Source organism: Achroia grisella, unplaced genomic scaffold (genome assembly GCF_030625045.1).
Source record: "Achroia grisella isolate CSIRO2021 unplaced genomic scaffold, CSIRO_AGI_Agris_v1 utg478, whole genome shotgun sequence".
Taxonomy (NCBI): Eukaryota; Metazoa; Arthropoda; class Insecta; order Lepidoptera; family Pyralidae; genus Achroia; species Achroia grisella.
This window is the reverse complement of record NW_026712882.1, coordinates 1,380,799-1,408,135: the sequence shown is the minus strand read 5'-3', so window position 1 is coordinate 1,408,135 and position 27,337 is coordinate 1,380,799. Positions and strand designations below refer to the sequence as shown.

The following is a 27,337-nucleotide window of genomic DNA, read 5'->3' as shown; positions in this document are numbered from 1 at the left end:
GAATAGTGTACTCTTGGCTTTAGGAATATTTTTCCAGAATTAGAATTTTGCAGAATGGCAGGGTGATTAGGGATTTACAAATTTGTGTACTTATACATTTGTATAAATTTCTAACCCTGCTACACCACATGAGAAATATGAACAGGTACTTTAAAATTAAAACACCAGATGGACGAGATTTATAGCACCTAGTCGCGGTATACCATCTGTTTATGTGTACGTAATGCGGAGGATCGTACAGTGGAAAGTATTGGGGCAGGTCTATATTCAGTTATGTACAGATATAAGCTGCGATAGCAATTTCTGTAAACTAGTTTACAATTTAACCATGAAACCTACCCCTCACCCAGCAACCGAACGATTGAAGGAACCGATAAACATGTGTACGTTCATAAAACTGTTTATTAATAGAAAGCTAATAATAATGGTAAACAAACATCCAATATAATTACATCGTTAAATAAAATCTAAATGAACTCGGTAGCAACTGGATCGATAACTTTTGAGATAAAATATACGCAATATCTCAATTGACGTAGACACGGATACTAATTATGATAATAAAAAAACCTGTACCCTATAATCTGTCACATATGTTGCCATCCTTAAGTTTATATGATATCATTTAAATAAGATCTGTAATCAATCAATAGATCATGAGAAGTTAGTATAGTGCGATAGAAATATATGCTATGCTTAAATTCAACAAAGTTTTCCGAGTATGGGAATAATTTTATACTTCGCTTACTTATATCCTATTTCATTTATCAACTCTATAAAAACCATAGATGCAAACAAAAATAGACTCAAGTCTAAAATATAACTCAACAGCTAGCTTTATTTCCAACTACAAAATGTCTAGCTGGATTAGGCTTTTAACTTCTATTATTATCTAACAATATACCTGTTTTTTCCATTCCTTTAAATCTAATCCTTTAAACATATTCTCTGGATGGAATAGATATTGATAACTAAGACGCATCTATTTCATTACATTAAAGCTAGATTCATACTTACATGCTGAAGATTTTAACTACACCGTCATTACAGCACGACATACCTGATGACAAGAGACAAATTAGTGTAAGAGGTAATACAGCAGTATATTATTAATAGACTTTTTTATTATCTATACAATAATCAGTTCCTCATTTTAGAATAACTATTAGAAACAATTCCTCTCGTAGACGTAAGTACGACCTTGGTAGGCCAGTGGCACAGGATGTCACGATTACCGTAAAAATTCCGCGGCTTGATAACCTTGTGATTTTGTAATCTTTGCGAGATAAAAAAAATATTTCTATCTAGCATCTCTTGATCTATGTACCATTGTGAAGGATGAGTTAAAGGGCTAATTACACAACTGTGAATTTTACAAAATAATCTACTTAATACTAATTTATAATGTTGTATAGAAAAACGAAAATTACAAATTTTAAAACCAGATTTGAATTAAAGAAACATATTATTAAATAGGTGAATGAGCTATAGGTCTACCCAATGAGAAGTGGCCCACCACGAAACGAAATTCGCAGCACAAGAGGGGTTCTGAGTATGTTACCGATCTTTTAATATTTGTAACGGTGGAAACTAACGTATCACACATCACGTCACTAAATTCAAGTCACTAAATAGAAAAAGAAAAAAAATGCAGAGTGTTAGAAAGTAGTTAGATTAAACAAGAACAAAAAAGGATGAAAATACAAGGGTAAAAGTCCTTTACATAAACAGATAAAAGGAATAAGAGAACTTACCAGTAAATTCTAATATTACAATATTAATACCTACCCTGCATAGTTCATTGACACACGACGTCATAATAAAATTAGAACACTAATTGCTCCATTTAGCTGCCAGGAGTTCTTGGATAATTCAATTTCGGGACTATATGCAGAAATTTTTACAAGTAATCGTGAAATTCCATATCTACCTCCGAATTAAGACAAAGACCAATTATCACGGATTCGCACGTAATATTTCGCGGCCTCGTTAGGTCACTAGCACGTGACGTCACGTAACGTAACTATTTTCCGAAGTACGAAACTAGCATTGTTTCTATGTTGTTTACGAATATTACCATACCATTTTTGAAAACAATACAGTTTTCATTTGTTATTAGTTTGTACACTAATTCCATATTCAAGGTTTAAAAATATTACAATTCAATAAAAGCAATACAATTTTAATTACACTAATTTTATATTTGGTTACGGATCTGAATCATTGATTAATTAAATAGTAGATTAGTCTAGTCTATTATGTCTCAATTACATTATTAAACCGAAGACTAAAAATTTACAGACTTGAAAAAAATAAAAAAAAACATTATCTCTATATAATTTTACGGAAGATACTTAAATAAAATTTCTTTTCTTTTTAATCCCATTGTGTCGGCTACTGCTTGCCTAACGGATATGCTTTAAATTCATAGAGCTTAGAAAGGTGTAAGGGCACCCCTTACAAGAGGAGTTCTAAACTCAGGTCAGACCATTCTCAATTTTGATACCCATTGCAATAAAATAGCAGATCGATAGTAGTGGCGACCGGTGTAGAACTAGGAGTCATCGACCTCGTTGTTGAGGATAGTGTCGTGAGTGTGATTACGAAATAAGGACGCAGATGGAAGGAAGATTTCCTGTCATTTTTGGATCTTCAGTTCGCTAGGAATTCGAATCTCGGTTCAGGCCGATATAATTTCGATCCTAATTCTGTCAAATACAAATTCAAAGCAACATAACCAATTATTTCCGAACGCAATCTGGCCAGAATGCTCATAGACTACTTTTGCAGTACCTATTCTCGGAAGGATTTGATATCAGGAAATCATATTGAAGAAGGTTTGGTCTGACACCACCTTTACAGGAAACAATGATTGAGCAGAAAATGTTTTGAAAACATGTAAATGTGTTCAGATATTTGGTACTAATTTAATACTATTCGATGGCCTCGCCAGGTCGCCGCCACATGATGTCACGTTCAACCACGCAAATATTCCGTGGTTTAGCTGTCTAGTGCTTGACTTATGTGATTACTATGTACTATAGTATATGTCTATTTTAATTTCCAACGAGCCTCTTTAGAAAGTACACTTTTTTAGATGACGAAATCAATATTCCATAGTACTTTCGTGCCCAACTGTTATGACCTTTGTGGACAAATGGTGTAAGACAGTTAGGCACTACTGAAGGGCGAAAGGATAACAACGAAATTAGGTCACTTAGGAAGTAATAGTGAATTAACCATAGCACATTGTTTGGAGTAACTATATAGAGAATACAACATTGAAAATACATTAGCAGTTACACAAAAAGCTAAATATTTACAGATCATATAAGATATTATATCTATAATAATTAAAATATTTTAGCAAAAATATTTTATGCCGAACATGGCAGAACAAAAATGCGAAAAAATACTCAAGATATGTTGAAAATTGGCTTAGATATCTTGTAACATATCCAAAAATTACCGCAAAACGCAGAATCTAGGAACTTTTTTGAAACCAATGAACTGAAAATCCGTCATATATGACACAAAGAAATAGAAACGTATTAATCAGGAAACATGCGCATACTCACAAATTACTAAATCAACATGTCCAATAAACAATTAAGTATCAATCGATTTAATGGCGTGTAACAAAGGGCTGTGACGCTTTAATTACAAAGTTAGTGGCCGAGGTCACAGTTTCAAGGTGAACACAGAAATAGTGGCCCCAGTTAACAAGGATTAACAAATTCTACATTATTTATTATTACTGTATACATCATACTCCGAAACAAAGAAAATCAACAAATATTCACGTAAAAACGGAGTCGTAAAACAGTATCTAATACTACCGTTCCAACAGAAATCGAAGCAAGTTATCACGGTTGAATCCAACTGTTAATTTGTTTTCGATTACTGACAGTTCTTTTAGACTTTAAAGAACTACCAGCATTTCCAACCGCTTCAGTACTGCGCATCATTGATTACTCTCAGTTGTTTTACATGTTACATAACCCAAATTGTCTTTTTTTCAATTTCGAACATTAACTTTTATTCTTTTTTTCATTCTAATTCAAACTTTACATAGTAACTAATTTGTCATGATATAACTCTTTCCTATAATTGAATTTTCTCATTTAAAAAATCTATATACTTTTTCTCATATGTTCTTTACCTTTTTGGGACTGATTAACTTCTATGTAGTTTGATTTTCTTTTACTGATTAGGTAATGAGTTATATTTTCGTTTCTTTTCAGACTTTTTAGATTGCACTCTTTGGAATAATCTGACAGAATATAGCTTTCAGAGGACCTGATCGATTAGATTCTTTATAAGTAATATATTATATAAGCAATTCATTATTACAATATTAATTATTTTTAACACATCTAGCAACCTCTACTAAGACGATACCAAGATAAATAGTCACCTTCTTAACAGCTTTTCCATTACTAATAAGAAACGAAAGACGTTTCAGATTTGCACAATTACGTGTGCATTTTAATCTTACAGCATAACAGTAATAACTACTTCATCTGCAGGTTTTCTGTATCTCTATTTGTTCTATGATCACGGATGTATAATGATTTGTCATCGTGAGTTCCATGACACTTGGCATACAACAAATACAATGACCTGGTCACGTCATACTGTCTTTTATCTGAACTAATTTGTGACAGGTGTGTTGAATTATGTGAATATTTTACAAAAGATAGTCTAAAGAAAGTTTTGTCTGTTCAGGTAATTAAAGCCACATTAAAAGAAGCGGCGAGTAGAATAAACTAAAATAGCCATATGAAACTTTTTTATGTAACTGGCAAACACCTGACCGACTGTTGCTATGTGGTGATTTACACGTTCACATACATACAAGAACTATGTAGTTTCACTCGATATTCTGCATTATTATCTTCTATTGCTAACATTTTTTTTAATGGATGATAATTATATAGTCTCTCCTGAGCTAACGGTTTACGCTATTGGGGCAGCATTTGAGGATGATAGGATGAGCGTGAGGTCAGGTCGGTTAGCCCATCATAGTAAATTCACCAGGAATTTATCACGATGGTTTTCAGGGGGAATCGCGTGGAGACAACCTGACATGATACATTGCTAGCAATGGGATCATCAGTCTACATTACTAACAATTCCCCTCCCTCCTACTCCTAACAGTTATATCTCCTATCTCCTAATAGTTGGGTGAAGGAGTAACCCCATTGCTACCAATGGAGTTATGTTTGACCTCCACGCTGTTCCTTCTGGAACCATCGTAATAAATTCAAATTTGTTACGATGGTCTGACCAGACCTCATGTCATCTTATCATGCTCCATTGGTGCCCCGCCAGCGTGAACCGTTAGCGCAAGCGGTTGTACCATTCCAATATCACCATTTAAAAAATCTCCTAACAGTTATACCACATTTGTCTGCATCCCTACCTTAGTCCCAATTGAAATGTTTTTTTTGTACTTTGTATTTGTGCTGCGTTTTGGTTAAATATCAAGTTAAGGCAATGAAATTATAGGATATGTGGCATTACATCATAGTCCTCTGAAATGACTACACCTGAGTAGTATTAGGAGCGTTACAAGATAACGTGCTGTCTAAGGTATTCTTCATAAATATTGGTAATAGTCACCACTTGGCATTAGGTGTTTCTTAAGATTGTTTGCCATTCCAATTAGATTAAAAAAATAGCTTTCAATATTAGTTTTACGTTGCAAAATCAAATTTTTCCCCTAATTTTCTAGTCCTCCAGTTAAGCAGAGCGTGATTTAATACTATAATACGACAGTAAATACATTTTTTGTCAATACGTACAGACCAAATATACAAAGGAAACACCCAGACAAATTTACTCATTGTACTGTGTGAGGAAATGAACCCTTGACAATCGGAAGTAAGGAAGCGTATTAAACCGCTAGACCACCGAGACCGTTACTAATTTAATTTCAGTACCACAGAGTTATAGTATCGGATACTACAAATGTGTTACTAAATTGAAAATAATAATATAATTATCACTATGACGGTAAGAATTCCATCTCAGTCCAAAACCGTTGGGAGTCGTGAATTTTTTTGACCGTGATCGCCTCGTGACTCCATTATTCAGGTCGAAATTACACCATAGACAACAAACAGTAGTTTTCAAAGCCCGTTACTATTTTAAATTGAAATAACTGAAACATAGAGAATGAAAGAAAGAAAGAAAGAATGTAATGTAATTATCACGTACAGCTTACACATGAATAGTAAGTACTTATAAAATGTTAAATATTAGACACTAGCGACCTGTCCCGGCTTACTACGGGTATATTTATGTCTGTCTATACGCGACTATCTGTTGTGATTGAAATTTCGATGTAAATATATCACGAGAACGGATATAGTTTATCTTTAACCTTAAAAAAAAGATGACGAGGTCGCGGGAAACAGCTAGTAAATTATAAAGTCGTAAAGTCGTAAATGCCTTCAAAATCGAAATAATAATAAAAAAAAAATATTCACATAGAACCAATATGTCTCTTACACACATCATATTTTTTATCACCATCTCTACAGTCCAGTTCAGCTATTGCAGTTGAAAAGATTTGACAAGAACCTCAACTAATACATCTTTTATATATATAGATAGATATATATAGAATTATAATTTAATACTAGAAATGGAATATCAGTAGAAGACAGTTTTGAAATTAAATTATTTATTGTAATAATTTACCATTCATGCAGATTACAGAATAGCAGAGAGAGACTCACTGCCACCTCGGAATTGTAGACCGTTTTTTACATCGATTAATACTTTTTAATTTTATTATAAACAGCATATTATTATTATTATTACGAATATTAGTAGAATGTTAAATACTAAAACTTTCTAAAAATGTGCCTTTTCCCGTCCTTGCCCTTTAACCGCTCTCTGTTTTTACCTAATCGTTAGCTGGTATAGAATGACATATGGTATTAAACTTGTCAATTTTACATTTTTATTACAATAGGAATAAATAAATACATATATACAAAGCAGCATATGATAATAACATAATAACACCGAAGTCCAGGTTATTCAGTTTTAAATGTGTCCAACAATCATAATCAACTGAAGATTTATTAACTATCGCTAGATTGATAGAAACTGTTATTTATATGGAATAACTGATCATCATTTGAAAGCGTCATAAACATTAATTGCGGACAAACTTTAAAAGAGATATCATTTCATTTTATTATTACTATGCTCTCAATATATTGGATTTAATTCATACTCAACATCTAAATGATGTTGAGTTTGAATTGAGTAAATGAACTTGAGTGTCTAAATGACCTATTTGAATAAATAACATTTATTCATGTAGATAAAGCACTATAAGTGGCTAAATAATATAAGGCAAAATATAGCAAAAAGACACTAAAAATGTATATATATTTTTAGGAATGATAATGGAATAGTGCACCCGTCTGCGCTAAAGGTTCACGCTAGCGGGTCACCAGCGGCGGATAATAAAATGAGCATGAAGTCAGGTCAGTATACCCACATTGGCAAATGGCAATTTACCGCGATGGTTTCCAAGGAGAACCGCGTGGAGCAACATTGCTAGCAATCTGGTACATTGCCAGCCATAGGGTTATTACTCCATATTACTAACAATCCCCTTCCCTTACTAAAAATATATGTATATTATATATGTATCTAAAAAATATACATATCTCAGTATTTATATTAGTTGTCTAGAATATAACACAAACTCTGCTTAGCTTAAGAATAGATTCCCGTCGATATCGCAGCCCTGAGAAAATGAGAGCGTATAACCGCGTTACTTCTCCTGAAAAAGAGTAGTGGCCCATCTACTCAGATGGATTCCCGCCGTCGGAGCTCTGGAAGAATTCTCGCGCCCACCCGTGGGGTTTCAGCCTGTAGGAGTACCTGTTCGTTACCCCTGTAGTGGGTGGGCCTTCATGACGGATTTTTCCAAGTAAAGAGGACTAGATGGAGTTACGTAAATTGTCAAGCGGTTGTATGTTATGTTCCAAATAAATTCAATTTCTCTACACGTCTACAGTAAATTGTATGATGAATACGGCACCATAATGTATGATTGGCGACCAAAATAGAACGGCCTGACATTAGCGGACGCGGTGTTAACAACCGTCGTCCAGAGAGATCTACGTGTGACTATTACATTAGCATACCTAGAACGACCGACACCACTTTTCACTAGACTTCAAAAAAGGAGTACCTAGATCCCTATATGGCTAAGTCTTTTTAACCTTTCTAAGTTTTTTTCTTTCTTTTAAGTTTTTGATTAGTTTGTTTATGTAATTTCTTTAGTACAATGTTTTTTTTGTTTATAAAACTAACATAATTGATGTTGTTAGTATTTGTGTATCTGCCTGTGACATCATACCTCCTAAACGAATGGTCCGAACCTCCTAAACTCCTAAACGAACGACGGGAAGTAATGTGTTTTTTTGGTATGAAAGCTGACATGGTGGAGTTGTCTTCTTAGGTCTGATATCTTAGATGTCGCTTAAGAAGATCTGTTCAAATAATTGTTTGAATATTATGAAGTCATTTTCTAGTAAACAAAGAAATTTCACCAACTTCTTATATAATAGATTTTTTTAAATTATATGTACTTGTAGTAGGTAGAATAACAGCATATATATGTGAATATAAGATATACATAAACAATACAATGTATACTTTATACAAAGTGGTCGGTACCTCTGTCTCTCCTATTGCTGTCGCCAATTAGCTTAGTTTTCAGCTAACTTTTACTATCAAATCAAATCGAAAATCATTTATTCATATAGGACATATTAGTGGCTTATGAACGTCAAGTTGGTGATCAATAGCGATGTTGTATGATATGAACCCATATGACGTTAGCCTCTTTCAGGAGAAACTATGCCTCGTTTCTACTTATACTGAACTCTAAACACTGAGGTACGTGTAACTAAATACTTACGAAGTAACTAATTGAATTACTAAACTAGTACTAATACCGCTGGATAGTTGTTAAAACTACTGATTTAACTAACAGCGAAATTTCCGCTTACAGAAAAACTGTGTAACACTGCTCTTTGTGGTTTTATTATTTATTTTAAACTAACTGTTCCTACAACTTCGTCCGCGTGGAATTTCATCTCATTTTTCTAAAATAAAAGTAGCCTAAGTTACATATTACCTCAGTTACCTGCCAAAAAAGTCCCGTCAAAATGGGTCCAGCTATTTCAGAGATTGGCCGGAACAAACAGACAGACAGACAGACAAAAATTTAAAAACATGTTTTGTTTGGTGTATGTAATTATATTCACATGCATGTGGTAAAAAATGGTTATTTCAATATTACAAACAGACACACCAATTTTATCTATATGTATAGATGTTTAGTTATATAATTCAGCTTAGACGTGAAATATGGATACTTCGAAAATTCGAGTCATTAATACGATTTCCGACGCGGAATTAACAAAAAAAATTGAAATGTTTACAATTTGTCGAGTCTAGATCATGCCAGCAATGTATAGATAATGAGGGTAAATATTTAATTTAAATAAATATATCACATCTAAGTAAAAAACGAGTTTAAATTTTTCAGTACAAATCGGCAATTTAGTACTTTAACCCCTAATATTAATATACATATGACGAACTTAACACAAAAGGCGTTTGCTTGCAATGCTTTCACCCTTAAACCACTGAATCGATTATGATTAATTTTGGAACCGAGATAGATTGGACCCTAGAGATAGTTATAGGATGCTTTTTCTCGCGGAAAAAGTGGGTGGGGTAATAATTATTGGGGTAACATTTGTATGAAACTCTTCTTTATGTTATTCAATTAATTTTAAATATTAGTTTATAATAAGTGCTACTCCAGTTGCATGAAAAAGTTACATAAAATGCATATTAATATTAGAAGTTGAAAGAGTGTCTGTCTGTAACCTCTTACCAATTAATCGGTTGACTAAAATTTCATGCCAAATTACAGTAAGTAATTAGTAGATAAATTGTAACACTAGAACGAACATATGCTATCTTTTGCTACAAAAAAAGCAGATGATATCGCGTCTAACAAATAGTTTATTTTTAAAATCTTTCAAAGCTCCACGTGTTATATAAAGATATACGAATTATATATACATATGTATATTGTTATTAAAGTACTGTACACAAATAATTTATGTACATGATATAGAGAGCCAAGTGCGCTCAGTGTGCTCGTAGCTTTATTTACGAGTGTGGCATCACCATTAATATATTCATTACCGTACAACGGTACATTAACTATTATCTTTAATTGTTACATAACCGTTTATATGTCGCATTACAGTTAATTCTAATTGTAGATTGGATTAAGATCAGTTACACAAGTTACGTATACGTATTTATTACCTGTCAATTTTGATAAACAATTCGCTTATCTAGTACTATACTCGTGTAATTCAGAAATTTCATTTTTTGAATTTAGACTTTAATACCACAGTTTGGAAACTACCAAACTACCAATAAACTACCAATAATAAACTACCAATTATAAATTTTGGAAACCACTTGGAAGTGGTTTCCAAAATTTATAATTTTTGAGTTAAGCCAGTATTATAATAAGTGTGCGAATTATACGAACTTAAATTTTGAACTGAAACTTCTTTATTTTTCGGTTTTTCTACTCTAATGCTGTTAGCCGCAGCTGGCCTTTACAGCTTCACCGGACGATAGGGGGCGATTGCAGATGACAGTCTAAACCAAAGGAAGGACTTATGGAGTGGCTAAAGGCCAACTCCCGCCTGACGGATACGACTTTAGTCTGAGGGCACCGCTAGGTGTTCAAACCTCGGCTCAGGCCGTCATAATTTCGATTCCCATTTGAATTGGACGAGGGAGAAGCTTCTGTAGACAAAAATCTTAATACGGCGTGTATTAAGATTTTTAGATCACGAAAAAGCATTAACGTCGGGTGGAGGGGGTAGACGATATATCGTTTTATAAGAGAAAGAAAAAAGCTGGTGGCGGTGGAGAGAGTTGTTACTCTTTCGCACAAAAACTACTAAACGGATTTTGATGAAACTTTACTATACTGTAGCTTATACCTCAAAATAACACATAAATGTAAGTGAAACCGCAGGCACAGCTAGTACTAAATATAGACAGGAAACACTCAGACCGACACAAACCATCATACTCATGAATACAAACATTTGTACCGTGCGAGCAATCGAACCCGCGACTATCGGAAGTAAAGTGGTGTGCTAAACCGAAATATAGAGATCCTGTGGAGGCAATACAATTTCAAAACACATCGTTATGTGTGGCATTTGTTGCAAAATAACAATAAATAAACTATACATTTATCACGTCGTGAACTTTTGTTAAGCTTTGATAAATTACAGGAAAATTATTTTAAAATGTGCCTACAACAATAGTTGCTAAGGATACACAGTTATTTCCATTATTTCGATAAAAACATATTGTTGTACTTCGTTAAGTTACAATATATTTTTAATTATAAACACAGTACCGCAGTATTTTCCCTTTGCGTTAATTGCATTTATTTACAACAGCTCATACTTATTTCAATCCCTTTTTAGAAAATGGTTGAAATTTTACATATCATATTCATATTACTTTTTAGGATGCGTAGGAATGAAGGTAATATTTTAAGGAAGGTGTTACATATGAATGTGGGTGATTATAAGAGGAAGGCCGATATAGAGATGGATAGACTGTGAAAGATGATATGGTAAGAAAGGGAGGAAATAACGACATCAATGTGAATGGTAGAGAAGAACATATTACGCCGACCACAAATAAATGGGACAAGGAAGAAGCAGATGATGATGATGATGATGATGATGGTGGTGATTAGTTCTTAATAAAATATATATTTTCTTTTATTAACACCATATGTACTAAAAATGATCTTAATATTTTCACAAAATAGGCACTATTAATCCATTTACAAGGAAATTACAGCATTTAAATATTTTTTTCCTTATATTTTAAAATGTTGTACAAACTTTTCTCAACACTAAATGTTAAGGGAAGCTTACAACAAATACATTACTAAAAACCGAAACACAATATCAGTAAAGCTGTTTTTAAAATTAGCGTGCACAGACAAACAGACAAATATTGTTCTGACCTTCGCTAGCATAAAAAAATATTTCTTGATAATATTGAATTTATTTATTATCTTATATTTCTTCTTAATCGAACCGGCGACCATCGAAAGTAAGTAAGGTCTGCTAAACCGCTGGATCATCGAGGCCATTAATTATAATTGAAAGTACTATGTATATATCGGATAACAAACATACACACAAACAATAATGTCTATTGTTATTATTTAAATTATCGATATGCTAGCTACTATGTAACAATTTGAAGTGGAAAAATGTAGTTATCTTCACGCTAAATCTGTTACATGTTACAGGGCAGGCAAGGTGATAAGACGGTCATAGCAATACCAACTTTACACAGGAACCAATTCCTAATATCTACATTTCTATATATTTATCGAATTAGATGTTTTTTTTGCAGAAATCCATTTCATCGCCTAATAGATTTGTATTATTTTATATCTACATTTCTTTCTGGCTCTGATTTACTCTCCTTTTTAACGATCATTTACGTGGACTGTATATATTAATTTTATATGCAGCGAAGGCCTCGGTGGTCTAGCGGTTTAGCCTTACTCGCGGATTCGATTCCTCGCACGGTAACATTTGTATTCATGAGTATGATTGTGTGTATTAGTTTCGGTATTTTGTATGTATATTATGTGTGTATTACCAAAAAAAAATGAATCTATGTATTTATACCGGTTGTCTAGTACCCACAATACAAGTTCAGCCTTTCTTGGGACTAGATAAAACTGTATGAATTGTCCTGCGATATTATTATTATATATTTTATTACAATAATATACTCAATACCAGAGAGGGTAGCCCCTGTGAGTTGAAGATCATTTTGTCTTGATTATAATCCGAAATTGTGAAACTTTGGTAAAGACTGTATTGTGTATATGTATAAAAACAATTTTAAAAATATATTAAAGTATAAAAAATTACATGCTGCACACTCCCCTTTCAAAGTCGGTTAAAAGGGTGACCGACTAAAGTAAACGTAATATGCTATGAGTTTCTATTGGTCAGCGCGAGAGGAGGCGCCGCGGGGTGGCTGGAAATACCACCGCGCTGGCCTTGAACGTGGCGTCGAACCCGCGACGGAATGCAAACAAGACCTGCCGAAATCGCAACGTACCAGTATATGCTTAAATAGCAGAGAAAACACGTGTAACACTTATATTATATGACATCGCGACGTAATGCATATTAACATTATAAAAGTATATACCATGAGACTTTATATATGTTTATTTTATACTTTAATATTATATTTAATATGTATGATAATTCTTGAACTTACATATTTTGCTTATTTATGTAATTATATAATTTTTTTGTATTAATCTATTTTATATATCGATATTCTCTACTTAATAAACTATTTCATATCCCAATACTTGTTAAATTGCACCGCTATACTACATTTGATCATCGAGACTTGACTGGTAGAAATTGCCATCAGGTGTTAAGTCCGTCATATATACAATTTTGTGTGCAAAAGAATAAATAAATAAGTGGATAATAATGAAATTTGAGGTGACGATAGATTGTATATAAAAAAATGTTATATTCTGCAGGGATAAAATTATTTTTTCTCTTCACTTATTTGATCTAAAAGGCAACTGAGGGCACCGCCAGGGATTAGAACCTTGGCTCAGGCCCCAATTTCGATACTCGTTTGAATTGTACCGGGTATCGATGTAAGTAATTTAATGTAAATAAATTATATTTTACACTTTGAAAATGTTATACTTTTTTTTTTGACAATTCACACAGCGCCATCTAGTCCCAAGTTATGCTAGCTAAAGCTTGTGTCAGGGGTACTAGATAACTGATAGAAATACATTTATTTTGTAAATATATATATACCTACACATGTAAACACCCAGACCGATACAAACAATCATACACATGAATACAAATTAAAATATATATCATCATTATTACATAGTATAAAACAAAATCGCTGTCACTGTCTGTCCATCCCTATGTATGCTTAAATCTCTAAATCGGTTTTTTTTTAAATAGATAGAATGATTCAAGATGTATATGTATATACATTACATTATATTTGTTACCAGGTTATATAAATATAACTAAATGATTATTAAATACACAGTAATAATAGTTGTTTCAATAATCAGGGGCTATTATACCCTGGGAATTCAACACTTGATATTGTCTGACGTGTCACTTTCACTCCCTATCGTTTAATATTCTATAACACAATACCAAATATAGGCCAGTATGTGTAAATACAATAATGTATTGTACATAGCTAATAGTAAAACCACAATCCAGATAAAATATAGACACTGAAACACTTCGTAAATTAAAAAAAGACCTTTTATAAATTTATACTTAAGACTTATTAGAATAGAGAACAATTGAGCTTGCACACGTGATGGTAAGTGATTACCGGCGCCAATGACCACTCCACACCTCTAGAAAAGCAGTTGAGTTCTTGGTCTTTTTTGAGAAAGGCTGGGTAGGGGAAGGAATTAGGAAAAGGATACTAAAAACAACAGTTCCTCATTCCATCAAATTCCACTTGTTAAAACGTTAGATGAAGTAGGCCTCACACAGACGAATTTGTTCGTAGTTACCTATTTCAACCGCCAAGAAGCTTGCGTTGTAAGATGTGTTTCGGTGGATAGAGAAGAAGTAGAAAAGATAAGGCAGTCAAAGGACAGGATATAAGGCATGATATCTTACTCCTCCGAAATCATAATGCATGAGTGGGAATATGACAACGAAATGTCCGTAGTACTGATCATGTAAATAAGTTACGGCAAAAACAGGTGAGCCATTAGCTTGTTTAAAAATGTATGTGAACGATATTCTATAGAATAGTTGCTCATAACAATTTAATCACAGGAAAAGTATAGTCACATATTAAAGATCTCAAAATACATATATATATATATATATTATTAAGTATAGGAGACAACAGGACATCAGCGCTGCCGATTTATTTGTAGCTTATGCAGAATTGGTTGCCTACTCACCTCTGCGGGACATAAAGCAATTTATTTTATTTGTACATGTATTTATTCTATATTTATTTATTTATATAACTTCAATACACAAAATACCAAGGTAAAAATAACTTAACGCCTTACGGCATTTTCTACCAATCAACCACAAGTTGTGCAGAGAAATATTGTAGGCGGTGCAAATATAATCTATAAAAAAACAATAGATCAAAAAAATATATATGTATACTAAAAGTAAATACATGTAAACACATGCATATACATACACAAACACATATAACATATATCAATCTATAAATAAATATGAAAAAAAAATATAAATCAAATATACCATATACATATCATAAAACATAGTCTGACAATGAAAAAAGTGAAAACAGAGAGAGAACGTAACAAAAGGTAGGAAATAGAGAGAGAAAGTCGCTTACGCTGGTATGGCCATATCCAAAGACATGAAGACGACTAAAAAGTTAAAAAAGTGCTCAAGATACCAAACTCGACCAGAGGTAGGGGCAGGTCACACGCCACTTGGTAGAACAATATTAAGAAGCAGATGGACCACAACGACCTATACAGACAACCCAGTACAGAGTTCTCTGGCGCAAGTACAGGGAGACTCGACCCCAGATAAACTGGGAACATGGATTGGACAGAGTATTTTTTCTACATCCTGTGTCATACAGATGCCATGTGTTGTAATTGATGAATATAGAATTTATCTATTATTCATATAATTCGACATGCACGAGAATATGTACACGAGTAACGATGGGAAAAGACGTTCTTATTAAAAAAACTAGTGATTTCAGTCGTTCAACATTTTCTTTCATCACACATCTTGGCTGTAAAACCAGGAATTCTTGCAGCATGCATTGTTTAGATAAAACGATCATAAAACCTGCAAATGTACAGTACGATGAGTCATATCAATATGACCGACTGCATACTTATGACATTAAAGTCCGCAAAGATTAAATTGTCTTTACAAGTTTTATCAGCCGCTAGGTAAATATTTACATCATAAAGTCATATTGAGAAAGTTAAGGTTAATGATTAATTGAAGACCTCAAGTGCATAGCGGTTTAGCACGCTGTCTTACTTCAAGATGGTCACGGGTTCAATTTCTCGCACAGTATTATTGAAGTATTTATATTGTCTCGATCTCTGTACCAATAACAAAAGCTCTGGCTAGCTTGGGACTAAATGGCACTGTGTGAATTGTCCTGAGATTATTATTATTATTATTATAAATTAAGTATGGTTAAGAACAGCGGCAGAAATAGGTAATAGAGATTTCTTATGGATGACAATGGAATGGAAACACCCGCCTGCGCTAACGGTTTACGTTGGAGCGGTTCCAGTGGAGGATGATAAAATGAGCATTAGAGGTGAGGTCAGTTAGCCCATCGTAGTAAATTCACAAAGAATTTATTTATTTATTTCAATGAGCAAGACACAACACAGAAGAAAGGTTACATGTTTAGATAAAGTTCCCGTAATTTACATTTAAAGGAAAATCTACTCGTGGCGGTTTTGATATGAAGGGGTAAGTAGTTCCAAATTTTGATTGCCTGAATGGCAAAAGAATAATGGACGAAACCAGACAAATGAGCCGAGATATAAAGTAATAATTTTCTAGTATTGCGAAAAGAGAGATCGGTGCTGTCCCCATGGAAATGTTTACTGCTAATGTATTTATCACCGTCGTTTCTAGAGGGAACCACGTAGAGGTCAACCTGACATGGTACATTGCAAGCAATGGGCCAGTTGGTCCTCACAATTCCCTTCCCCCCAATAGTAGAGATACCCTTACCAAGGCGACTTCTAAGTCTACAGCGTTTATATAGCATTGACAGCAATCCAGTTTGCAGCGTTCATGATGGTAAGTGATTACCAGCGTCCATGACATCTATAAGCTGATGTACACTATTAATATGAAGTATTAGGTTGTAGGTATATATGTACTACTGGTACGCATGATGCTGACGGCGCGCGTGGTCACGAAACTTACATATAGGCGTTAATATGATCATACTGTTAGCATTATGTACGCTGTTCTCCAGACACGCAACCTGTTGACACGGACACACTAAATGTATTGTCCTCAAACACGATCAAATAATAAAAACGGTCAAACGCGAGATAGTAACGAACGCAGAGGGTTCTTGACAAAACTTTTTATTTCGGAAGCAATTTTCTTTCCTTTGTGTCTCCATTTTTACTGGATGAATATGGAATGATGCATCAACGGCCCAGATGAGATGCTAAATGCGGATAATAGTGTCCAATTTATATTACATTATAATGCATGAAATGACAATATGCCTGCGCTGACAATATATATTGGCATGACACCAGTAGAGGATAAAAGAATTAACAAAAAGTCGGTAGAAGGTAATCCTTACGTAGCATATAATAAACATTAGTAAGAAGACCTCTTCTTACATTAATCTTTTTAAATATTTGTCTATTTTATTGTATCCTATATATAGGATACATATAACTAATTATAAAGTTATGATTCTCTATTGGCGTATTTTCTTTGGTTTTCAGGACTCAATAGATTTCTGCGTAAGTTAGAGAAATTTCGTTTACAGTATTCGGCTAAAGAACCCTAATGCTGTTGCAAACCTATATAATTTAATATAACAAAGAATGTCGACTAACAATAGACAAAATAATACATATTTAAACTACTTATGTACATTGAAATATTTGTTTTATTAAAAACTAGCCGATGCACGCCACTTCGACTGCAGACATTCATACGGTCTATTTTTACTATAAATTTAATATCTCTTAGTTAAATATTATAAATTTCCCATAACATTTTCATCCCCTATTTCATCCCTAGTTAAATTTAATTTAGAGAACAAAAAGTAGCCACAAATAAATGACATAAATACCAAAATACGAAAACTAAAAAGAACTAGTAGACTAGAAGACTACAATAATAACATTTTAATATTTTTCAAGAAATCACATAGCAAAATATTATAAAGTTCATCTTCAAATATTGCATGTACTATGGAAACAGACTTGTTCGATAGCTTCGCCATCCTACTCATCCAATATCTAGATCTAGATGAACTTGGCCAGTACCTATATCGAAATTCGTGCATTCCCATAAATTATATGCGAATTCGATATTTTAGTTACTAAAGAAACTATTTGTTTATTCTTGCGAATTTTGTGTATAAATATAATATATATAATATGTAATAAATATTAAACAATAAAAAAATGAACAATTAAGTATCTTCTCATTCTTCCTGTTCCGAGTCTGCTCTCCGATTCAGTGATAGAAAAAAAACACTATATTCCAAAGAGCTTGAATACAAACTTGTATTCCTATTTCCAATCATTTATTTCCACCCAGATATTTTGTGCTACAGTTAACATAGACAAATAGTTATTATTGTATCAAATATCATATAAATCTATTATTAAATTAATCAAAAACTAATAGCAATGAACAATGAAAAATAATAATAAGTAGCTACTAGACTTACCTACCCGGTAAGTCTAGTCAGGTAAGGATCTGTACACTGTTCTTACGTATTAAGTTATTGTAAAACAAAGTTATTGTAAGACAAAAACTATATATACAGTTATGTTATAATTGAAATATTTTTTATTGCAATAACCTTAATATAAACACTTTTGAATTGTCATATTTATCTGAATTAAGTTAGATTTTTTCTAATAAAACATTATTTACACTTTTCCTAAGAAGTGTTTTATTTTACGGGGACAAAACTATATATATATAGTTATGTCATAATTGAAATATATTTTATTCCAATGAACTTAATTGAATGAATTGTTATGTTTTTCTGAATTAAGTTAGATTTTTTTCTAATAAAACATTATTATCACTTATAAACTCTTCAAATTTAATAAAAAACACTTTCCAAAGAAAGTGTTTTATAAGACATTTGAATCGTTATTCTGGTTTAATAAAAAACATTCATCTCTAGATGTTGGGTGTACTGTGTGAATCAGCGACCTGTCCGAAGGCTATGACATCTCACTCGTCTGGTTATATAATGCAGACAAACTCGGACAGTTTGGCGAAATTCCTGCACCGTAACGAATCGTGAATCGTTTAAAAATCGAGATCTTCCACTATTTTGAATGGCCGTTCTATTGTTCTACTTTTTTTTTAACTTCATTCTATAGGTACTATATTTTTTTAAGTTACTTTTCACTTAGCGGGAAAGGCAAAGGCGTTGTGTATTAAAAATGCTTTTCCTATAAACCCGATGATTTTGTTTACCGAGCGAAAAATAAGCGTAATAATAAGGGGAAAATAATAAACTTGAAATATCTGTTTGTAATATCAAATTAACAGCTTTTCGGTAAATGCATTTGAAAGTATGTAAGATAATTTAATAAAAAAAATAATTCAATAAAATTCGTCTCTCTGACTGTCTCTTTATTATCTCCGAAATGGCTAGAACGATTTTGACGGGACTTTCACTCGCAGATAGCTAATATTATAAGAAGCTACTTATGCTCTTTTTATTTTAATAAAAAAAGTTTAATTCGAATCTGACGAAGTCGCGTATAACAGCTAGTAAAATAATAATTACATGACAGTAATTTGATTTATATAAAAATTCTTCATTTATAATAAATAAATGTCATCGTATGTCATCCTTATACACAGATAATAATTTAGGTCTCCTAAATCTAAATTAGGTATTTTTAATATCCATTTATTTATTCTAACTAATTCTGAATAAAAAAATTGCTATTAAAAATAATTTAGGTCAAGAAGGAAGGAAAAATAAGTACTACAAATAAATGCTTATCAACTTGTTTGCCTATTGTTCAGAACTTTAACAAGCAAAAAAATTTAAGTGTTACCTAAATGAGGAAACTAGGTTTTCCGTGTTTATGACAGTTATTTTTTATACATACACAAAAACCCTAATAAAATATAGTTTATTTTAAGAAAAATTTGTCTTCGACTGATTGCAAAATGGAACAGAAATTAAAAAAACAATATAAAACTTTAACCTCACAAAATAACATAATGAAACTTCAAAATGAAAATATGTAAACAACTATTGTATATATTATTCAACACATATTTTTTTTTAATTCTCACATCATCAACCTCGCTGTGGACATTCCATTACAGAATTTGCTATTTGCCAATTTTTAAAAAAAGCTTTTGAAACAAAACCGTTTAATCTAATTTCCTGTTACTCTTGATTTGCCTTGTAAGTATTTTATGAAAAATAAAATTCAGGCAAATTTTCTTAGACAGACCCATAATTAGGGGCTTTAGCCTTCGTTCGTTCTTAAATTTAGATATTTTTCTTTCTGGTTTCCTCATATCTTGACTACATATTTAAAATATTCAGTTCCCTTTTTTGATAGATTTTCCCATATATCAAGTATTGAGGTACCAATTAAATATCTTCAATTTTTTTTTGCGTTATCCTCATCTGCAAAATATTTAGATGAATTTAACAGATATATAATATCAAAAAAATCTATCTATTACAATACTATTGAATATATAAATAGCCTATCTAAAGCTGGCATAAATAAAAATAGGTACTGTTTCTTTATAAATGCTATTAAGGACCTGGTATGATAATCATATTATTATACAAACTGAGTGAACTCGGATCAAATAATTGATTAACTATAAGCTAGCGAGTGTTTAGAAAAGAACTTCATGAGTATATATTTTTTATTAATATTTATAAATAAACATATCTTAAATTAGATATTAAATATTAATTATTGTTTAACTGACTATTGTAATCAGAATAATAATAACCAATATTTTTATTTACAGATGAAAATATTTTACTGTTTGATAGATTCAATTTACTTATTATGGATATTAACAGAAAAGCTCATCAGAAGTAGTATGTAATGTGTGTGAATAGAAAGAGTTGAATTGAAAATATGTATTTTTGAATTATAATATATAATAATATAATTAAATTAAATTATTTATGATTTTTATATGTTTGAACAACGATGTTACTAATTGTACAATGAAAACCAATTAGATGCAATTGCTTGATAACACCTCATTGTTTTAAAAATATTTATTTTCCGAACTGGCGCAAATAAAATAAAACTTAAAGAAAAAATAGAAATTCAAAGCGAATTCACATGTAAAATAAAAATAAATTATATAAAATAAAACTGTTAAAAATTGTGCCACAATTAAAAAGGTCCTATTAGATGTTCATTCTAATAGAATAATTTCATTCCATTTCAACAAATACGATTTTTAAATAGAATTTTTTAAGGTTATGTTGGTATTATTACATTAGTTATTAGTAAATATTAAACGAAAACATACTTATGCTGCTGAAAATACTTATAAATAAATAAAGAAAATAGTATTACTGAGGTAAAACATACAAAGATATCAGTCTAAAAACAACAACAACACAATTTTTAGGTTATGCTATTAGAATATGAGACTTACCTGCATAGAATCTGCACTGATAATTTCGGTTTCAAGTTTCTGAGCTAATTCAACACTTAATTTAGTTTTGCCTGTTCCTGTTGCACCTAATATTATCACCATAGGAATTTTAGAAGAAAGCACAGTTCGAAGAGCCATATCGAAAGTCACTCGCGCGAACTTCACTATTGTTTTGGTTGTCAAATGCCAGCCGGTCTGTTTCGTACGTTCCGTTTCACCACTAAATGTTATGTTACGTGCAATATGTCGATGTCTGAAAACAATTGGAGGAATGGAATAAAAATTGTGAAGAACACTTATTTATATTTTCATATGTATATATATATGTTCATACAAATATGTCAGTTAAATATTTTCGATTTCGATAATTTTTTTCTAACTACATATATTTTTATGTGAAATTTCAATAATTTTTTCCCGATCTCGACGATTTTTTTTAAACGTTATTATTTTTTGATAACGTTACTTTCATGTTGGTCCTATATAAATTTTGTTCCAATTGGATTCGGTTTTTTTTGTAATACAGATAATAACTTATCTTATTACCAAGTACCTAGCTACATTATAATTATTTTTAAGTTTGCAGATAACTGGCGATACTTCACAAACGTCAATCGACCGAAATAGAACTGAGAAAAATAAGAAAATGCCTAATTAAATATGTTGGGTAGGTGATAATATTATTTTTAATCGCGATATCATTTATGGCCTGAATAAGATTCATTGTAAATATAATTTATTATTTAATATAAAAAGAATATCATAATATGTTTTGTCTATAGAAGCAACTAATAATAACAACAGCAATAGATATAAATGTTCTACCCTATCTACTAATATTGTAAAAGTAATGCGTTTGTAAAGATATTGTGGGTAGGTTGCAATTACCACTTAGGCACTTAGGTAACTTAGTATAAGTTACCTACTATATTAAATCCACTATCATCCACTTAGGCACTTTTAAATATTGATTTTCTTCAAGAATATTTTTTATATATAACATAAGTACACTATATGAATGTATGTACCTTACAAATACATAGAACGATATAGTCTAATGGTTTTTTACCTTGATATAGCCAAAGTCCTCGTTCGAAACTACCCGACGCAAATTTATATTTCGGCCTAACTCTGTGCTGATATTAACACCGACATCAAACCAATTAATCCGAAAGGCGACTGTGGGCTGTTTTTCGCCGTTGAATGAAATATGTATATCTAGCGAAATGTGGGTATAACTACCTCCATTAAGTGTTCAGAATGTCTGAGACTACCTCATTCGACATAACAATCGTGAAGAAGTTTTTTATAAATACAATTTTAGGTATAACGAGGGTCATTTCGACGTTAGGTACGAGTGTAGGGTCTTAAGTTTATTTTTTTATTTATTAGGAAAATAACTTATGTAAGATATATCTTAAATAAATATGTATAAACGGCCTCGGTGGTTTAGCGGTTTAGCACACCGCCTTACTTCCGATGGTCGCGGGTTCGATTCCTCGCACGGCGCAAACATTTGTATTCATGAGTAAGATTGTTTGTGCTGGTCTGGGTGATTTCTATATATTTGCGAAAAAAAAATCCATGTATTTATCAGTTATCTAGTACTCATAACACAAGCTTTAGGTATCTTAACTTGGGACTAGATGGCGCTCTATGAATTGTCCTGAGATTATTATTATTATAAACACATTTACTTTGTTTTCGTTGTACTACTTTGTTATTATTAGTAGATAAATTTATTATTGTATAGGGACAAACAAGCTTGCGGCTCACCTGATAGTAAGTGATTACCTCAGCCCATGAATAATAGTTATAAAAGTGCTTATAAGTAACGTGATAAAACATGACAACTCATTCCATTCAAATTGCTTTCGAATGGTCGTCGAGACGTGCTAAATCTATTTGAAAATTATCATCTGAGTTTTGAAATTAAATCACTCTTTTTAACTTTCCAGTCTACAGACTTTTTATGACCAATTTCTGTGATGTTTTTTATTTATGATGGATCATGCCGTGGTCAATATAAGCAAGAATAGTATAATACATAGCAGAATTCTGTCTGTCTGTCAGCTTTTTACGACTAAACGGCTAACAGATTAGCTAGATTGTAATGAAATTTGACATGTAAAAAGATTGTATGTACATGTATCACTATGATGGACATAGAACACCTTCTGGTGAAAATTTGGGCAGACGAAGTCTTGATTATTTAATAATAATATTATAGGATAATTTACACAAAGCTATCTATTTATAAATTAAGTAGAACTACCGAAAACTTTGTTTTATATTTTGCGACTTTTATACTATGTAATGATGATACTATCATTACATAGTATAAAACAAAGTCGCTTTCGCTGTCTTTCCGTCCCTATGTATGTTTAAATCTTTAAAACTACGCAACGGATTTTGAAGTGGTTTTTTTAATAGATAGAGTGATTCAAGAGGAAGGTTTATATATATCTCTAATAAAGATACCTAAATACAATTTCTTTTATTTATAAGTACATCGACAATATCCAGAGCAATCCAAACAATCATATTTATGATTACAAAACTTATTATCGTCAGAGAATGGAACCTATGACCATCAGAAGCAATGTAACCAATGTACCTTAGCATATTGGATTAATTTCTAATTTTATTGATTCAAACTGCTGTCTATTGTAGTTCTGTAGTAACTATGTGTATTTTTTTAGTGTATATATATACTTACTTAGTCCGTATTTACTTCCAGTATACTTACTATACTTGTAGGAACTCGCACAGCCTTGTTTATTTCTAAAAAAAAACAAAATCTTTAAAGAGGTTTTCTTTAAATATTTTGTTCATTTTATATTATGTTTTATCAGTATCACTATTATAGAGCGAATTCTGTTTATTGAATATAATTTCCAAAGCCACTGTATTTGTTTTTAAGAAATTATTTCTTTGTTGTTTAAGTACTTTATTTTACACGTTATATATCAAAAACTCATTATTCATATAATTTGGTGGGCCACTAGTCTTTCAAGAAAAATACTATTTAGTATTCGTCCTATAATAATTTGTAATAAATACTGAAATATATTTTTGACTTAATAATGTAATATGTTTGTAAAATATTTGGCCTCTTTTTGATAAAGAATAAGGTAAGGATATAAATAAGGTATGAAGAAATGAAAAAATGAGTTTTTTTTATCAGCCGCCCCAGGTAGAACTTCGCAACTTCACCCCTTGCACCGCACAGGTACATAAATCACAGTATCTAAACAATTAATAATTAACCACCCTTCAGTATAAAAATCACATTCACAAGCCACTCGGCTCTGCCTAGGCGCGGCTACTATTTATTACATATTTAATATTACCTTAAAATTTCCATACACATAATTAAGGAACAAAAACCAAAAAAAACTTTTCACAATAATTTCTAGTATCCGTATGAGATGGTCGTAAGTACAATTTGTATACCGAGCGCCGCTTCAAAGACTGCAAAGTGCATCGGTAATATTTAGGCGGAATTTCTATGCGCCGTGCATTCTCTGTAGCGGTGCGGCCGCCCCCCAACTCTACCAATACAATCACCATACAACCAATCGAGCTCAAAACAAACACGCGAATCGACTGGTCCCACACATCCGGGCGGACAGATGTTACTACAGGATACCATTAAAGAAAAAGTACACAGTAAAACCAACTATAACATGACTTAATCCCCTATTTTATAAAATATACACTTGCTATGTAAAAAAATTTAACCATTTCTTTTGGGCAGTAGTGGAAATGTGCCTTGACAACATTGTCTGCGATCTCGGTCTGCCTAAAATTATTTATAAAGCTGTCATTTCGTCCTATAAATTCCTTAATGCATTGGATATCAAAGCCTGTTACGACTTTGAGCTAACTAAATCACTATTAATTACAATGTTAGGTCGATTATTTATGTCAAGATTAACAAAAAAAAAATAAATGCAGGTACAACATTCGAGAATTCGTAACTCTCCAGTTAAGAAAACTAACCAATAAACAAGAAAAGCTTCTTTACACATCAAAAAAAAATAAGACGTACATGTAATCTATTTGCTATTATGTACATTTTATAACTAGTGGAAGATAAATCCGACATGTTCATTTAACACGTTTACTAGAATTGGTCGCAACCACTAATCTAACAAACTATATACTCCTACATAATATTTCTCACAAAAAATATGTCTTGCAACTAATTCGAGTATAAATCTAATTACCTATATTTACATAGCAAGGCACATTCCGCACACAAGTAAAGCCATCGATCATAGAAAACTGTTTGACCATGTGCTTGATAAAACATCAACTTCTATGTACAAAACTGGACAGAAGAATAAATAAGTGCATTGTTTTATTTCCGGCTTAAGTATAATCTTCCGTATAAAAGAAAATATAATAATTATAATGGTGTATAATGTTTGTATAATATGTTTTTAAACTATTTCTCTGACAATAAGGTTTGTTTTAATAATTTATTTTTCTGTCCGAGTTCATTTTACCGTAATACATCACTAGCTTACTGCATTAAAATATAATAAAGAAAATGCAAAATTTACTATTAATAGGTACAATGAGGAACTATGACTTGGTTATTTTTTTTTTTATTTCAGTCCTCTCGGACATAGAGTCCGAGTGTGCCACATTATCAAGAATTGGGTCAAATCTGCATTTTGTATAAATACAGGATCGAAACGAAAAATTATCTACATTACAAAGCAATTGAAGGTATCAAATTCACAATGGTATCAAAAATGCATAAATATCTTCATAAAACGACATATCGATAGAGTTTTGATCCAATACATATGATAATGTAATACCCCCTAACTGACGTTATAGATTTTGATGTTATTATCAAAATACACAGTCTATTTTTTTTATAATCAGACAATGTCACTGAGATTATTGAACTGTATGTCATCTGGGACTATACGGGGCGCTACTTTAAAATAAATGTGTTTTTTTATAATAGAATACATCTATTCATATGAGCGAATATTATAGTAATAATGTTCTATACATTTTTAACAATGTAACGATTAGATTTCTGAATAAACATGATGCATGTACGATCTAGCTTTAGTATGCAGTCGCGAATGTTTGAGTTCCCATACAAATTGTATCTCACGAAATAAGCATGGCAGTCATTGGAATGGTGCAAAATAACAAACTCTTATTCATTGTTATAAATGACCATAATGTAGACTTTCCGCCATAGCTTTAATTTTCACAAAATAACATAAGACCGAAGTACCTATATATACCGTAAGAAAATGAGTACGTTAGTTAAACATCGGTAACTCGCTGTCAATTCGTTACCACATACTAAAGCTAGTAATGACAAAATTAATTATGTATTTTAGTTACATATTACATTATATAATGTTTGAATGATATTGTTAAATGCATACATTATGTCAGTGCTATAGTTTCGTACATACGTAATATAAGCTATAGTAAATGTAAGTGGTCCAATGTATTTAACAATTCCAATGTTAAAATAGTGAAAAACGTTAATCGCGCCAAAGTGTAAAAGAAAAACATTAAAGTGTTAAAATTTACAAATAACAAAACACTATAAAACTGTAAGCGAGCTAACCTATGATGTACAAAGTCTAATGAAATCGTTTTTAACTTATAATAATATCATAATGTTCGGACATTAACATCACTACTTGCATTGCGATCACATTACAAAATGCGTCAAAACTTGTACGGGCCTAAAACATATACGTGGCCGA

General features: G+C 31.8%; 1 protein-coding gene across 1 annotated transcript in view; it reads right to left on the bottom strand.

Annotated features, from left to right (window-relative positions):
* LOC131845675 (tRNA dimethylallyltransferase) overlaps positions 1-21,739 on the bottom strand; it is a 250,202-nt gene extending 228,463 nt beyond the window's left edge. The window contains exon 1 of the mRNA XM_059194765.1: positions 21,582-21,739. Within this exon, the coding sequence (XP_059050748.1) occupies positions 21,582-21,719 (138 nt within the window). The 5' untranslated portion in view covers positions 21,720-21,739. The remainder of the gene's footprint in view (positions 1-21,581) is intronic.
* Positions 21,740-27,337: the final 5,598 nt, after the last annotated feature.